Source organism: Strongylocentrotus purpuratus, unplaced genomic scaffold (genome assembly GCF_000002235.5).
Source record: "Strongylocentrotus purpuratus isolate Spur 01 unplaced genomic scaffold, Spur_5.0 spur5_scaffold_7, whole genome shotgun sequence".
Taxonomy (NCBI): Eukaryota; Metazoa; Echinodermata; class Echinoidea; order Camarodonta; family Strongylocentrotidae; genus Strongylocentrotus; species Strongylocentrotus purpuratus.
In genome coordinates this window covers 4,389,311-4,404,744 of record NW_022145613.1, presented here as the reverse complement: position 1 = coordinate 4,404,744, position 15,434 = coordinate 4,389,311, and the positions used below count along the sequence as shown (strand labels likewise).

Genomic DNA, 15,434 nt, shown 5'->3' with positions numbered 1-15,434 from the left:
ATGTTTTCTCTCAATGAGAAGCAACAGCAAAACAATATCACTGCGCAGCCAGAAGGGTGTTAACTCTGTGTTAAAGTGCATGAGTTCATGCCCTTCTCGCTCCCGAAAACAGACTGTGATAGATCGTAGCAGACCCAGATGGTTTAGCGTTTGTATTATTGGACATGAAACGATACCATAGATATATATACCTATAGATGGAGTAATTTGATTTGCGACGCCGTCTGAAAATGAAGCCTAGGTGTCCCAACGTGTTACGGCCGATCAGCCCATAGAGTTTACGCCATAACAGCGCCATGCCATACAAACCGCTGCCCATGATGAACATGTGGCGTTACCATCTTCTAATGAAATTTCCATAACAAGAATCTGACCGCAGAAACAGGGGTAGAATTAAAAAGAACAACTGCTACCTACCCTCGGAAAAGGTCTGTGAATTATGTAATGTTGTTATGCAAGTTCCCCTTAAATCCTTTTCCAGGTAGCCGTCCGTATCCTCTTCCAGTAGTTTCTTTAATATTGTGACACTTTTTCCTGTTTGAAAACGCCCTGAGTTAAGACCTGATGGTTAAACTTACAAAATAAGTGGTGGGGGAAAGAAAAGGAGCAACATAAGAAATAAGGAGAACAAACAGAGAATATAAGAAAAGAAGTTTACAAATTTGAAGAAGTTAAGGACAACGATGACATTAGCAGCGTGTTATTCAGGAAAGACCTGACGAAGATCTTCGTTAGATGTGAATAAAACAACTTCGAGAAGACAAGAGAGGAAGAGGAATGTTCTTTGAGGACGTCAGTCTCATGTTAAATTGCAACTTACTTCCTCATTTCCTGTCCTTAACGTTGTACCTGTCCACTTCATGTTTTCACGTGTTTACGTCCTGCTTTAAGTACATGCTTTAAGTACACCACTCCAGCGTGCCGGACCTGAGCAACGTCACACGAACCGTCCTCGTGTCCATTGTGCGCGAGGCGTTATTTCAATTGTGATATTACCTACGCTCTGCAGGCAATTCGTGAATATATACCAGTAATTCATCACAGTGTTTGCACTAATCCCGCCGCGGCACTAATGTCCTTTGGCAAGACATTGATCTACATTTGCCACACTCAACTCAGGTGAGGTAAATGGGTACCTGGTAGGATTATTCCTTGAAATGCACTGTGCGCTGATAACGGCTGCCGGAGCTAAAAGCTTGGGGAAATAATTTACAAAGCTCTTTGGAAGCGCATAGAGATGTTATTTCATAACGTATTATGCGCTATACAAGGACTGAATGTTATTGTCATTATTATTCACGTTGCGTTCACATTTCGTAAAATGTCACTCTCACTAGGCGCCTCGAAGACCGCGTCAGTCGCTGACGCAGACCTGTGTCAGCAATTGACGCCCCGTGTGCAATAGGCGTAACCATGACTTCATCTTTCTTTCCATCCATTGCGGGGTGATCAAAGCCTCGCAAATGACCTAATTTACTCATGCAATATGCAAGCCTAATACTGTATCGTTCACGATCCTGTATGATCATTGTCGCTCTCTGCCTTTGCAAATGCTTGCCAGTATAGTTCTTCGTCTCACCCCCCCCCCCCCCTCTCTCTCTCTATCTCTGTCTGTCTGTCTTTCCTCAAGTCATTTGGCGAGGTGTCCACTTGACCGCGCCAGAAGACTAAGATTTCGAATGCTAGCCACGCATACAACAAGCGCTTGAATGAGCACGTGACTCGCAAGATAACTCATACGTCATGTGTGTCTTTTTGGCGCGTTACGTTGATTAGAGAGGGGAAGAAGGCGGGAAAAGCTGGAATTTAATCGGATGTTCCGAAGTACCCTTTTCCTTGAGGACGTTGGTCCGGACCTACTTTAAAACCGAATTCTCTCGCCATTACCGGTCTAAGCACTTGAGTGTTTTATTGTCATCTGATAATGGAAGTGCTTGAAATTTTAATTTTACTCGAATGGGGACTTGGACATATTGATGCAATACATTTGGGGCATGTACTTTAGTCAAGGGATATTTAGATATTTGTCTTTGAATTTTGAATAAATCATTCATTTTGGTAAATATTTCGAGGGTTTATTCTGGTTGCCTAACCTAATATCACTCCCATCTCCATAAAGTAATATATCCCCTGTAGTTCCTATCGAAATGGGTTGGGCTTGGCGGAGAGGATTCTTTCTCTAATTTTCTCTTTAAGAAATTTAATTTGGGGTTCAGCTAAAGTGCTTTACCCCTGGAAGTTTAACTTAGTGTCGTGTTCCCTTTTCCACAATGTTGTCAGTACTCGAAGATTTTGAGAATGTTGTGTGGTAGGTACTCGAAATGAGGAGTCGAATAGACGGAACATATAAAGAAGAAATATGAAGCTCATAGTTCTATCAAATCTGAAATTCCATCTGAGCGTGACTTCCGTTATTATTTCAATCAGGGTATTAGGGTTTGCGCCAAAAGGCTCGCCTCTCGTCTTCCCTCGGGGCTCCACCAAATTTATTTCGACACTTCCCCTGACCCTGGAAATAGTACTGCTAAATTGGCTTACTTAGGAGGCGAGGAAGACTTCCCTCAGAAAGTATTTGAGAGCTAATGATTCGAATTATCTACTCCATAGTCTCGCGTCATAACTCTTCACAGCCTCAATCTCGTTCGGGAAACATCCGTGAAATGAAAGTTGATGATGTTCCTTCCAATCATTCCTAGTCAAAGACAGCCAACCAAACTAAAGTATGAAAAATATATCCTGCAAGATATTGTCGAGAGCAAAACAGAAACATATTAATAAAGGCAATTTTAAAATATAGTGCATACATCAAAGGAAGGTGATACATTTTTTTCCACCCGAACTTTAACAAACTTTCACAATTTTTTAAAATATAAAATAGTGATTTATTGTATAGAGAAATTTTGTTAATCAACTTAAGCTTGTTTTCATAGAACCTCGATTATTTTTATATCTGACCCTCGAAAAAGATTATTCGTTGGTTTTAATACTTTATCTGACATGAAATAAATTGCTTAGGTAATGTTGTTTCTCCCCATTTATACAAAAGTATATACAGATTATAAAATGTACACTATTTTTTACAGCCTTTGGAGAAGAGATTGGGAAAGGAAGTTATTTCTGTTTCTTCTTTAGGTTAGAGTGCTACCGCTTTAATTTCCAACTCTTAATCAGTTTTGGTAAAGCTTAATGACTACATGTAAATGTGTGTATTCAAGAGGATGTCATAATCTTGATCTTACCGTAAATCGACATGATTGCGTGTAAGAATGTATGTATTCATGAAAGATGTCTAAATCTTGATTAGTGAATCACCTCTAATGGTTTTAGCCATCGGATTTGGAAACATGAAAGCGATGTAGAGCACACAAACTTAGAAATTGATTTTATTACCTCATGCAAAATCACTCAAATAAATAATCTCAGAAACGTTCTCTCTTTAAAACTTTTATTATCAGTGTATCTCATATAAAATCACTCAAATAATTAATCTCACAAATTTTATCTCGTTTAAAAGTGTTATTATCAGTGTATGTTATTATCAACCTGTATGCGTTTCCCTAGGTACAACATACTTTGAAAACAACATTACAATAATGTAATGAGTTCTTTTCTTTTAAACGCCCTTAGTTGCTCTTAGAAAAGATAACTTTCACCTGACATCAATAAAGTAAAAGTAAAATTGTTCAGGAAGTAACTTCGAGTTTTACTCTTCAATCTGATTTCTGAAATATTATCACGACGGCTTGTTTCAAATTTCAAAAGAAAACCGTTTGTGGAGGGGAAGTTCGTGATATTCGAAAAACAGATGTTTGAATTGTCTGCGTTTTTGTTATCTGCGTAAATCATCACACTTACCTTTTTTGTTTCGATATCCTTCTACGCGGTCTATCAAACACTGGGTAGGCTATATACATCATAAAACATTCATGGGGTAGCCGACAAAGTGAGATTCATACACATGTACTTTCCACACACTTTTATTCCGCTTCGTATGGAAGACAAAACCTGCAAGATAAAAAGAAGCGGGGAAACAGAAGGCATTAAAAAGATGGTGTGATGTAGCCATGACAACCAGAAATGCTGGTACATTTTAACCAGCAAAACACCTGTATCGGGTAATGCATCATCGAGGGTTGTGTCAGGTAGTCAGGAAATATGCATCTTTTGACAAATGAAATGGCTGGAAAACACCGCACGTCGTATCAATCTCTACACGTCTACACTCTCACATAACACGTAAGCCTTCTCTATAAACATTATTACCGCTCAAAAATGTGTGCGGATTATAATGATGACAATCGAATTAACCATTGGTGTTAGATGAGATCATGAATTATAGGCGAGCTAAATTCCATCAAATATAACTCATCTTTATCAGATATGAAGTCATTTTTCTGGCGCCTTTCATGTTGTCCCATTTGTCACCTTGTCTAAAGCCCCCGCTGCACAGTACTATACGATCCGACTACGATTTTTTTTTCTCAAGAACTTGCAAAGCATTTGATACGAACATTCAAACATTTAACATTTTAATGACCGAGGAGCTGAATTCTTTAATGGTTAATAAAATCTAAATTTCAAGGGATTTCATGCTTCCTTGGAAGAGGAAAAGCTAAATCGGCTAAGAATCGTAGTGACGTCAGACCAGGACTGCGATTGTTTACCAACTGAAGCCGAGTCGGCTTTTGTTCTGGCTAGAAGAGTTTAATGCACCTAAATTTCCATTGTTAGTATTCTTATCATTATTCAAAAGCTAAATTAGGATGATTATGTGTTTTTTAGATTTCCTATCGAATACAATTGCCCTTTCTTTGAAAATCGGATCACAAGATGATCGTGTAGTGTGAGGAGGGTGCAACACATATTAACATTCTTGTTGTTCAAAAGTTAATCTTATTCCATGAAGGTTGTTTCTTTCATGCATTTTCCTTCTCAAATTAGTCACTTTTGCTCATGACATATCTGTAATAAAATGAGGATAATTATGTTCATATACTGATTGCAGGAAATGCTTTGAATATATAGTTAACATGAATAGCATCCATTATAGTACAAGTATCCATGAGCCAGTTTGCCTTGATTGTGCAATATACATTGATATTGTTGAAGAAGCTATAAATACAAATTTCCTCTCTCTCTCTCTCTCTCTCTCTCTCTCTCTCTCACACACACACATTTTGTTCGTCTCTTAAATGATAGCTCCTTCTTTTGCTGTATATGTCCTTAATGCTAGTATTTATTGGAGCCACTCTTACTTCTGACTTTAATTTTTACGAAGTGAAAAGTAAAAATATGATATTAGAAATCTAGTAAAGTCTCTTTCATCTTGTTGTATTAGTTAGTTACCCTCTGATGACTACTTTCCTGTAAATAATCATTTTTATTGTGATTGCCATTAAAACAATATCTAGTACACAGACTAATGAAAAAAATAACAACCTGAATAATAACGGAAATACGTGATGTCCAACACATTTGAAGGTATATAGTGCGGTCTTCGTGATTATTTTACACGCATTCACAGGAGGGCTTTACTAACGGGCTTGTCATGTTTCTTTGATTTTAAATCCTATTGATAATTAATTTGGCAATTTGTCTCTTTTGGGTCTGAAGACGACGGTCGTCACCATCCAAGACATCACACTTTCGAATGTGACAAATGGGGAGAATAGAAGGGAACAAAACGAAAGAGAAAAGAATATTCAATCAACGAAACAGAGAAAGCATTCCATCTAAATTTACATGATATTGAGAAAATTCTCGTGAATCTGCACGCCACTAATGTGTCTCCGTTCGATATGACGAGTGAATGGACCCCCCTTCGTAGACCAGAAAACGAGCCTATAAACAGCTCGCAAATCAATACTGAGAAAGATGGTCGATATCTTGCACCAGGAGCCAAGTTTCTCTTTTCCTTCCCTCATCCAGGGTGTCTTAAGAGGGGGGTGAGCTAGGATGGGTGTATTTTAGTTTTTTTCTAGCCTTACCAAGTCCTTACCAAGCTCAACATGTGTCTTTATATAGTTTTAATTCATTACTGTTTGTTGTGTAAATGTTGCACACTTACATTTCTCTCCTACCAAAACAAAAACTTTTTACACCCTACTGCTCCTCCTCTTGGAAACAACCGAGTTTCATCAATACAATCATTATTATTCTGAAGCAGTTGCAGACATAGTAACTGTTGTAGGAGATAATAGTATTTGATAAATTTGATGAGAAAATGATTCATAGTGTATTTTTATTTAGCTGAGCCATTGTGTGGTTTGATTCGTGAGCTTCTTGTTCATCTTAGGAGACGGAAATATCAAAATATATTTTTTTTTTATTTTGACAGTAAGAAATGTGCAGTTCTCTGGGATAGAATCTAGCATGTCTCAAAGATATATTTTAAAACATAATTGAACAGTTTTGGGGGAGAAGGATCTATCAAGTTTGGGGAGAAGTTCTATCGAGAAAAGAGTATATAAAGGATCCATCCCATCCGTATAGCTTTCAGTTGTCTACAGAAGATGTAGAAGTATAATCCCGCTGTAATATGTAGTATACATATACTAGTGTTTGTAATGTAAAAATTACACTGTATTATAGGAGTGCTCACCAAAAGCAATATGTGTTAGTAAAATTTTTCTTGTAAACAATGCTCCCATGCTGTTTTTATGGTGATTTCATCATTTATTTGATCTAACATTATTACGCTTAATGATTTTGCCTGGTTTTCTTTCTTCTCGTGAGCACTAATTATATCAATACTTCAGTGTGACTATTGTCATTATTGTCTGCTTGATAATTAAGTACTTGTTTCGTTATTTGTTACAATAAATGCAAGCATCAGCGCCTCTATTAAAATAAAGTGTACTTAGCTGTCATAACGTCATGACGTAGTCGCTGTTTATTAAACATTTTGCTTTAATGAAAGCATGGTAGACAGTGATGGGCGATTGCTTCAGGTAAATTCTGGGGTCATGGACCGAGCTTATGACCTTGCCGTCTTAGTTTAAAGTAATTGCCTGCAGTCTCAGACAGAGTTAATAACTGGAATTTCAAACAGCACAATCACTGAAAGGACGAGCTTAGAATAAAAGTCGCAATTAATATCATGCAAGTGATAATATTTTCTTGAATGTCAGGATGTGAGGGTGCCTCGTCGCCCACTTCTATTTCAAAATTGTCAAGGGCACACTTCAGAGAGAATTATAAAGGTTCAAGTATGCTGACCTAAATATATTTGAAATAGTTTGTCTTGATAAATTATGTTTCGCTTCATCGATGCTGAATATACTTCGAGTATGGTGTAAGTAGGTGGTGATGCAATATAACGAAAAATGGCATACTTTTAATAGTCTGCTAATACTATACAATTACTTTCTATCTCGTTCTATTGTAAACAAAAGAAGAAAAGAATGATCATCTCTTGCCCGTAATATGGTGATTCACAGTGTTCTAAAAGCATCGATTTCTCTATTATATGACCAAGCTTTAGAATATGTATCAGTCTTCATACATGTATATCTCTCTCTCTCTCTCTCTCTTTCTCTCTGTCTCTCTCTTTCTCTCCCTCTCTCTCTCTCTTTATATATACATGTGTCTATATCTCTGTCCATTCCACTCCTCTGTTATCTCAATGTCTTGTTCCTTTTGTTTTGTTTACTTCTTCCCACTCCATTCATTCTCATTCTCTCTCTACTCCTACCCCCTCCACCCACTCCCACCCCCTCTACCTCTCTTTCTCCCTCTCTCCTTCTTCCTCCTTATATCTGTCTTATCTCTCTCTCTCTCTCTCTCTCTCTCTCACACATTCTCACTCTCTCACTCCATCTTGCTCTCTCCTCCCTCTATATACTTATTTATATCCCTTTTCTCTCTTTTTTTCGCTTCGATTACCCCTTTCGTCTCCTTAATTTTTCTACATCTTTCTCTCTCTCTCTCTCTCTCCCTCTTTCTCTCTCTCTCTCTCTCTCTCTCTCTCTCGCTCTCTCTCAATCGCTATCTCCCTATCTATATGTGTCTCTATTTCTTTCTATATCTCTATATAGCTCACTCTCGCCCTCTCGGAAACACCACGCTCGCAGAGCACTTATGTTTTAGCAATTTGGCACAAGTGGCTATCGATAGATATCCTCAATATTTATCACATCCTTCCCGATTGCACCTGGTGCTGCTGCACTGTGTATCTCCCCAACCATCCTCTCCCCATCCTTCCCCCTCCCCCATTCCCCCCCCCCCCCCCCCCCCCCCCCCCCCCCCCTCGCACACGTTAAAGGAAATCTCGATTTCAGTATTAATGGAAAATAAATGCTCTTCGAGTCAAACTAAAAGTTCCCCAAAATATTGAAGACTAGAACTCATTTCTATTTTCCAAAGAAATTTGGTAAAAACATGTAATAGATGAGAAATGAGATAGAAAGAAAAATATGGATTGTTAAAATTCGATTGTCAACATTAATGTGATTGTAAAAGAATTATTAGCCTCTCGGGGGGGGGGGGCTGATTGGAGATGGAACACTAAAATAATCAAATTTCCACTATTTGTCACGTACTCTGTGGAGTTCTTATTGTATTTTTCTCTCTCTCCCTCTCTTTTCTATGTTGCATCATATCTCATTTCTTTTTTGCTTCATTCATTTTGCTGCCCTACTCTCTCTCTCTCTCTCTCTCTCTCTCTCTCTCTTTAACTATGACACACCTTCTCATCTAATCCTTCAATACCCGCTTTCTATCACTTTTAATACCTAATTTGTCAACTTTTGAAGAATAATGTGCATAAGAGCATTGTTGTTTGTTTGATAATCTTCTGCATAGTAATAGCAGGGACTTGTTAGTTTTAGTAGTAACATGGTTACACGCATCAAGATATTTTTACTTTCTGTTTTAGATTGAATTACTAATGCATGTATTATTCGAACTTCTTTTGAAGTAATAATATAGGTTCTGGATAATGATGATGATAACAACAACAACAACATAATTATAATGATGATGATAATAAGTACAATAACAGTAATGATGATAATAACAATGATTATAATTTGTATCGCTATTAGTATAACAATCAAACCTGTCTATTAAGGTCACCAAAGGGAAACAGAAAAAGTTGCAATTTTAGACAGGTGGCCTTTATAGACTGGTTCTACAACACATATTTCTCTCGAGCGACAGACAAATGAATGGCTATACTATAAACAGGTGGTCTTTATAGAGAGGTGGCCACTAAGACAGGTTTGAATGTATTATAAAACCTCGTATCTTACATATTTATCACATCATGATACAGCATTTCTCTGTGGTTCTTCAGAACTTCGAATTGACTAGATGTAGCTTCTTTGAAACTGTTATAAGTGCTCAGTACATTACAACATTTTCAAAGAATAACCTTACCCATGTAGGCCTACCCACTTACTACAGCTTGACCGAGTCTGGCGAATGTAGGTTATGCCTTGCCAACAACCATTACATCTCCAGTCAGATATATAAACTACTTGACCACAACATTAATTACACTTAATATATAAGTTTTGTAATTCTTCTTCGGCAAACATCTTCTCGCCTTCTCTACCAGTGTGACTCTTTTTTCTCACACCTTTCACAAAGTTCATGAAATATATCAGACAACCGATCAAGACAACAAAAGAATGTTCGAAAGTGATCGTAAGGTACCATGTTTATAGATTTTGTTGACGCCCTTACCTATGTCGATGCATCATCTTATGGAATAGATATGAGCTTAATTAAAGAGGGCATAACTGAGGGCATTTTATTCCCCTGACAGACAGGTTGTCCTATCCAGAGAGACCCATAAATGCAAGGTAGAGGATGGTTGTAGCCCTCGTCATTACACCCATTGCCGAGGCTATCTTCTAAATTGTTAAGGATCCGATCAGGAACGACCACCTGCGTCTATGGCATACGTGTTACACTATGCATCTCTAACCAGCCCTGTTCCCATTGCCCCTGTCTTGTGTCAGCTTTCCACCAAGCCATGCACAAATGATACAATCCATGGTGCAGCAAGGTGGAGGAGCGTTTGGGCAAGATAATCCGCTGCGCACGTCTCAATATTCGACCTCACGTCCTCACTTGACGGGTAGTGTGCGCAAGGGTTCTCACTTGTGTGTGCGGGGAATGTACTTTTACACGAATCATCCCCATTTCGTATTCGTTTCATGATTCCTTGTGGCTTTCATAAGAAACGTGTTCAATGTTAATCAGGAATTACCACTTATTCACTATGTCTGACTTGGTCTTAAACATTTCATTAGAATAATTATGGCCTATGAATAAGATATCATAATCGTTTAAGGACGCACATGCCAACTCCTCCAATACGACCTTCCCTTACCCTAAAGAGATACGATTATGCCACCCCAAAGAGAGATATATCCCCTCCAAACGACGCAGTGAAAACGTGTTTCGATGAATAAGAAAAGAAATCCACCCAGGTTTGGCTTGACCCAACCGGTATGCCCGAACTGATCGGAGGTTCGTGAACTATGTTGAAATACTTACCAAATAGCACTGAATTATGCAACAACTTGATCGCGCGGTCCTGGCTAGGTACATGCGAGAGAAATAAAAAGAACGATGTGCCCTACAGATAGCTATGAATAGTTGATTGAACTGGGTTTGTATGCGGCATGGATACAAAGTGATCAAGGCATACAAAGGCTAGGAAATGTTTGACTGTATATCGCAAGCGAAATAGTATATAGATTTTGTACTACCTAGTTGGTAATAGAACATTTATTGATGAGGATCTTTTTATGGAAATATGGAGTATGTTTACCATGATCGATGGCCTTCTTTCTAAAGATAGAAATATTTGCTAATTTAGAATAAGAAAGGATCAAATAGACCAACCTGCATAGTTAGACTACACATCTAATGTTAAAAAGATAAAGGTTAACTGATATAGCGAGTCTTGTAGTTGAATGTCGCAACACTAAAATAGTTTGATAAATTCAAGATTCAAGATCCTGGATAATTTATTGTCATGTAAAAAATATATAAAACTAGTTTTCGGACATTTGATAGTTATACAGATGTAGGCTACTTTTTTTCAAGGACAAATGCCAGTAATTTCAACTATTCTCGGTAATTTTTTAACACACCTTTTACAACATATTTCATTCAAGATATATCATGTTTTCCCCTTGTTACTGATTCACATAATATAGATTAATATCAAAATGAAATTTACAACACAACAAAGAGTTTTTTTTTTCATCGTTCTCTTCACTTCTCGCAAAATGAATAAAATCATGATGATTACTGCCAACGAGATCTCCGAATATATAACTATTTTATTAAGTCTACATTGATGAGTAAACGACAGCTTTACAAAATAAAAGTTAAATTTTTGCTCGCTTGCTTCGCTCCCTCGCAATAGTTGAGATCTGTTAGCATATTTCATACGTCTATGTATACGAGGGATAGAACACAAATCCGCTTTGATGAATTTTGGGGATTGGGGTGACGAAGAGCTTTTTAACCATAGGTTTCCCTCTACAGGGATTTTATTGATTTTCATTTGAATCAAATTTACAAACATGTATTCAAGGTCATTTACATTTATAAAATGAATAAAATTGACTATTCAAGATACAAATATTTGTTAAACAGTTGAGTTTCCAGAAGACAAAAATATTTTCATAATTTATTTCTGATGTTAATGGAAAAACGAAAAAACAGTACAAAAGACACATATTACTTACAAGCATTTATGCTTTCTTAGCAGTCAGGTAAAATAACCACCACCACCACCATCATATTATCAATAGATTATTTGGCTATACAACTACATTGTTTTGACCACTACTAATGATTCGGAATAATACATCTCAAATTGGCGACACCTTAAAGATGATGCACAATAATCCAGTTTGGAGTATTTAAATATGATGTAGTTCGAACTTTAGTCATAACATTATGATGTTCCCTTGAAAGTAAAAAGTGAAATTGTATTAAATTGTGGAATGTGAACGGTATTCTGTCCATGGTGTATCAAAATAGTGATCTGACATTCGTTTTAACAGCTATAGGACGTTTAACTATACTCGGCGTTAAACTTTCCTAACCTAGATTTCAATAAATCTGAAATTAATAAATATGTATCTTTTCTCCATCACAGACGATCGACGATTGGTCATTCGACATATTTTTACTGGATACAGAGACCGATGGCCACGCCCTCAAATTCCTAGCAACGGAGGTTTTATCACGCTACGATCTCCAAACCAAATTCAAGGTCAGTAAACTTTTAAAGTAAATCTAGACGTTTGGGATCGGAAACGGGGCGGAGAAAAGGAGAGGATAAAGTTTACCTGGATTCCAAGGGGATGAAATCTTTTATTCTTAATCTTGATACGACTATTAAACTTCGAAAATATTATGTTCAAAATTACAAATGTTAATAAAAAAAAAAAAGCTTTCATGGATCTTGAGAATGGTTCTGATTTTTTTTTTTTAATTACTCCTCTAATTAAGATCTAGGATTTTTGAGATTTAAAATGTCTCAATTTTATTTAACTCTTGGGGTGATTTTATGTCTCCTCACAGGGTACATGGTGATTGGTCCCATAAAATATAATGTTACAGATACAGTTTCAATGCCACAGTATGTTTGAGACAAATTCGGAATAATTCTAGCTGAGTTTGCTTCTATCAAAACGTTTGAAAATCGGTAGCCCATAATGTAAATTGATGGTGATATCGTATTCTTTGAATGGAAATTGAACTGAGATTTTCTCCTTTTTGAAGGATGATGGTAGTGTAGTGTACTTACCTCTTTCAATTTACTGAGTAGGTTCGAGATTCTCTTTGATCCCACCTAACCAAGCTCGGTGATCCCGTTAGAGTTTCTTATTAAGGTTCATTGGGCTGGTGACAGTTTTAGCATCCGGGTATTAGCTTGGCTCAGTCTGCCGTCGGCTGCGCATGTGTGCAAATATTGATAGAAAAATAGTGCGCGCGCTTTTTTGTCGTTCTATGTCCGAGTCGAACTGTCTACCATGATGTATGCTTTAAAACCTTAAGACGTGATGTCTACTTTCTTTTGGAGACAGCTTAAAACGCTGCTTCTGAGCGAAGAATCGATTTCGGAATTAATCGAGATAAAGGATGACCAATTCAGAGAAAACGTTCTGACAAGAATTTGAAGGCTTTTAATGACTTTCGGATATTATTGGTATATATTCTTTCAAGACACCGGTTACGACTATGTCAATCTCGTAGAGCGTTGTAAATCATTTTAATTAATTAAGTAAGTCTATTTTAATTTGGAAAATGTTGGCATTGTGCAGATTATAGTACAAATCGAATGCCTCTAACCCTGACAGAAGAATTCCAGCTAATGCAACGCCTTTTTTAAAAAAAGGATAAGTTACTGCACAAAATTATTGTCAGTTGATTACAAAAGCGGTCTTAGTTCCAGGTAAGCTTAGGAATACCAAGTGTATATATCTCGCATACTCCTAAACAGCGTACTACATATCTCCAGGTATATGGAATGATGAATTTCTCAATAGATTTCCAGTTTTTCTAATACAGATATCCAAAACTATAGAAAACTCTAAAACATCTTTTCTTTTCTTTCTTTTCGGCATTATAGCACATTACACGACCTGCACAGTGGTGTGCACGCATGCTACATAGTAGCTGTATGATGTTCACGCATGCATTGGCATACTAACATTGCTAGACATTCTTCTTTTTCTGCATATCCTCATTGTACGGATGATGTGCGAAAGCAGAAATTCTTTCATTACAGATCACGTGGTCTTTTCCCCTTACGATCACGTTCCAAGTGAGATTCTTTCGGCGCTCAGTGTATCGGAGATCGTCTCTCGATTTGCTCTTCGTGAAGATAATGGAAAGGAAATGGATTCGCACGCAAACTCTGTCGAAATCGGGGGTAACAAAATCTGAAAAACAAAAAATACCCCGTGACAATCCCCTTCAATGACAGAATAGATCATACATCGAACATTCTTTAGTGAGATTCCACATTCACAGCGATGTGTTTTGCTTCTGCTCTGGAATACCTTAAGGCCTTGAGTCACATCACTTTTCCAAAGTTATTCATAACATCCTTATCTTCTTATGCTCCTCTTCATCTGGAAATAATGGAGCCCGTAATATCGTCTTTTATTTCTCATCCGTCTCTTAAAGCCTGTCAATTCTAATTTCACACAAGGCTGTCATAATTCGACCATCACACATCATGTTGTTCGCCGTAGCGGGATAAACATTCACGCATGTCATCACTGCCACATTTCGACAGCAAACCGTTCGTGATACATATCTCAGTAGTCTAAACATTTCAGATAATGTTTTATATCACACAGGGAAGTGGGATGTTACACTTCAGGAGTAGTCACACGCGATACATTGCATGCAAATTGTAAGGATCTTACTCAATCGCGGTACTTGGCCTAAAGATCGTTTGAACGGGCCTTTAGAGAGTGGGTTGTGTCCTGGTTTGGGTCAGCGTTTGCTTATCGGCTGTGTGAACAGACCACTTGAAATTCTCCGTCTTTCTATGTGATTGGTGGTGGCAGACAGCACAGAGCGATATGACCCGGTTGTCAAGTTCATTTACTGTGCAAACGGCTGTTCAAACATCGTCTCTCCTCCAAACCATGCATCCTCTGAAATACAGTTCAGCCAACTCTCATCATCCTCTCATCATCCTCCGATTTTACGAGGATGATAGGGCATTATTTTCAAAACCATGCTTCATGTCAAAATCCAAGATCCCAATTTATACTTATATTGATATGTATATGGTTTGTCATATTCAACGGGTACACAATATTTTCATCATTCAATTCTGCAAGTCAATTTGAGTATCAGTGATGCTGAATTAGTATGCAACAGATGTAAACAAGAAAAATAGCTTTCACAAGCAGAGTGTAGGTTAAAAAGAACGTTGTTTCATAATTACCTTCATTAATTAATTTTGTTCTGGCCTAGCTAGGTATATAACTGTTACAAAGAAAATAAGGCACACTTTAACACTTTGAAATATGAAGACGTCAATTAAAAGGGTGTAAAATGCGGAGATTATTGACAGATTCGAGCTCCATTGTGTGTATCCAACGTGATCATGTATCGGGAAACGGTTCTTATTGGAAAGAGGAGGTGTGTTGCGATAGCCAAAAGCCAAATAAGACAGTATCCCCCAACGATTACACCAAACTTCCTGTCTCTCTTCCATTTGATATTTTCTCAGGGTTTTACCCCCCCCCCCCCCCCCTCTCTCTCTCTCTCTCTCTCTGTTTTTTTTGTTGTTGTTTTTTTGAAGGATTTTATTTGTAACCTTTAACGCCACCGCTCACTACACGGTCAGAATCCGATATACAATCATGAATGCATATAGCTAGCAACTTTTTGAATAAAATATATTTCTGATTGCGAATAGTGATATGGAAATGAAA

General features: G+C 37.4%; 1 protein-coding gene across 1 annotated transcript in view; it reads left to right on the top strand.

Annotated features, from left to right (window-relative positions):
- PDE1 (phosphodiesterase 1) overlaps positions 1-15,434 on the top strand; it is a gene marked incomplete at its 5' end in the record, with an annotated part of 54,592 nt that overhangs the window by 17,809 nt on the left and 21,349 nt on the right. The window contains 1 exon segment of the mRNA NM_001098448.1: positions 12,134-12,244. Within this exon segment, the coding sequence (NP_001091918.1) occupies positions 12,134-12,244 (111 nt within the window).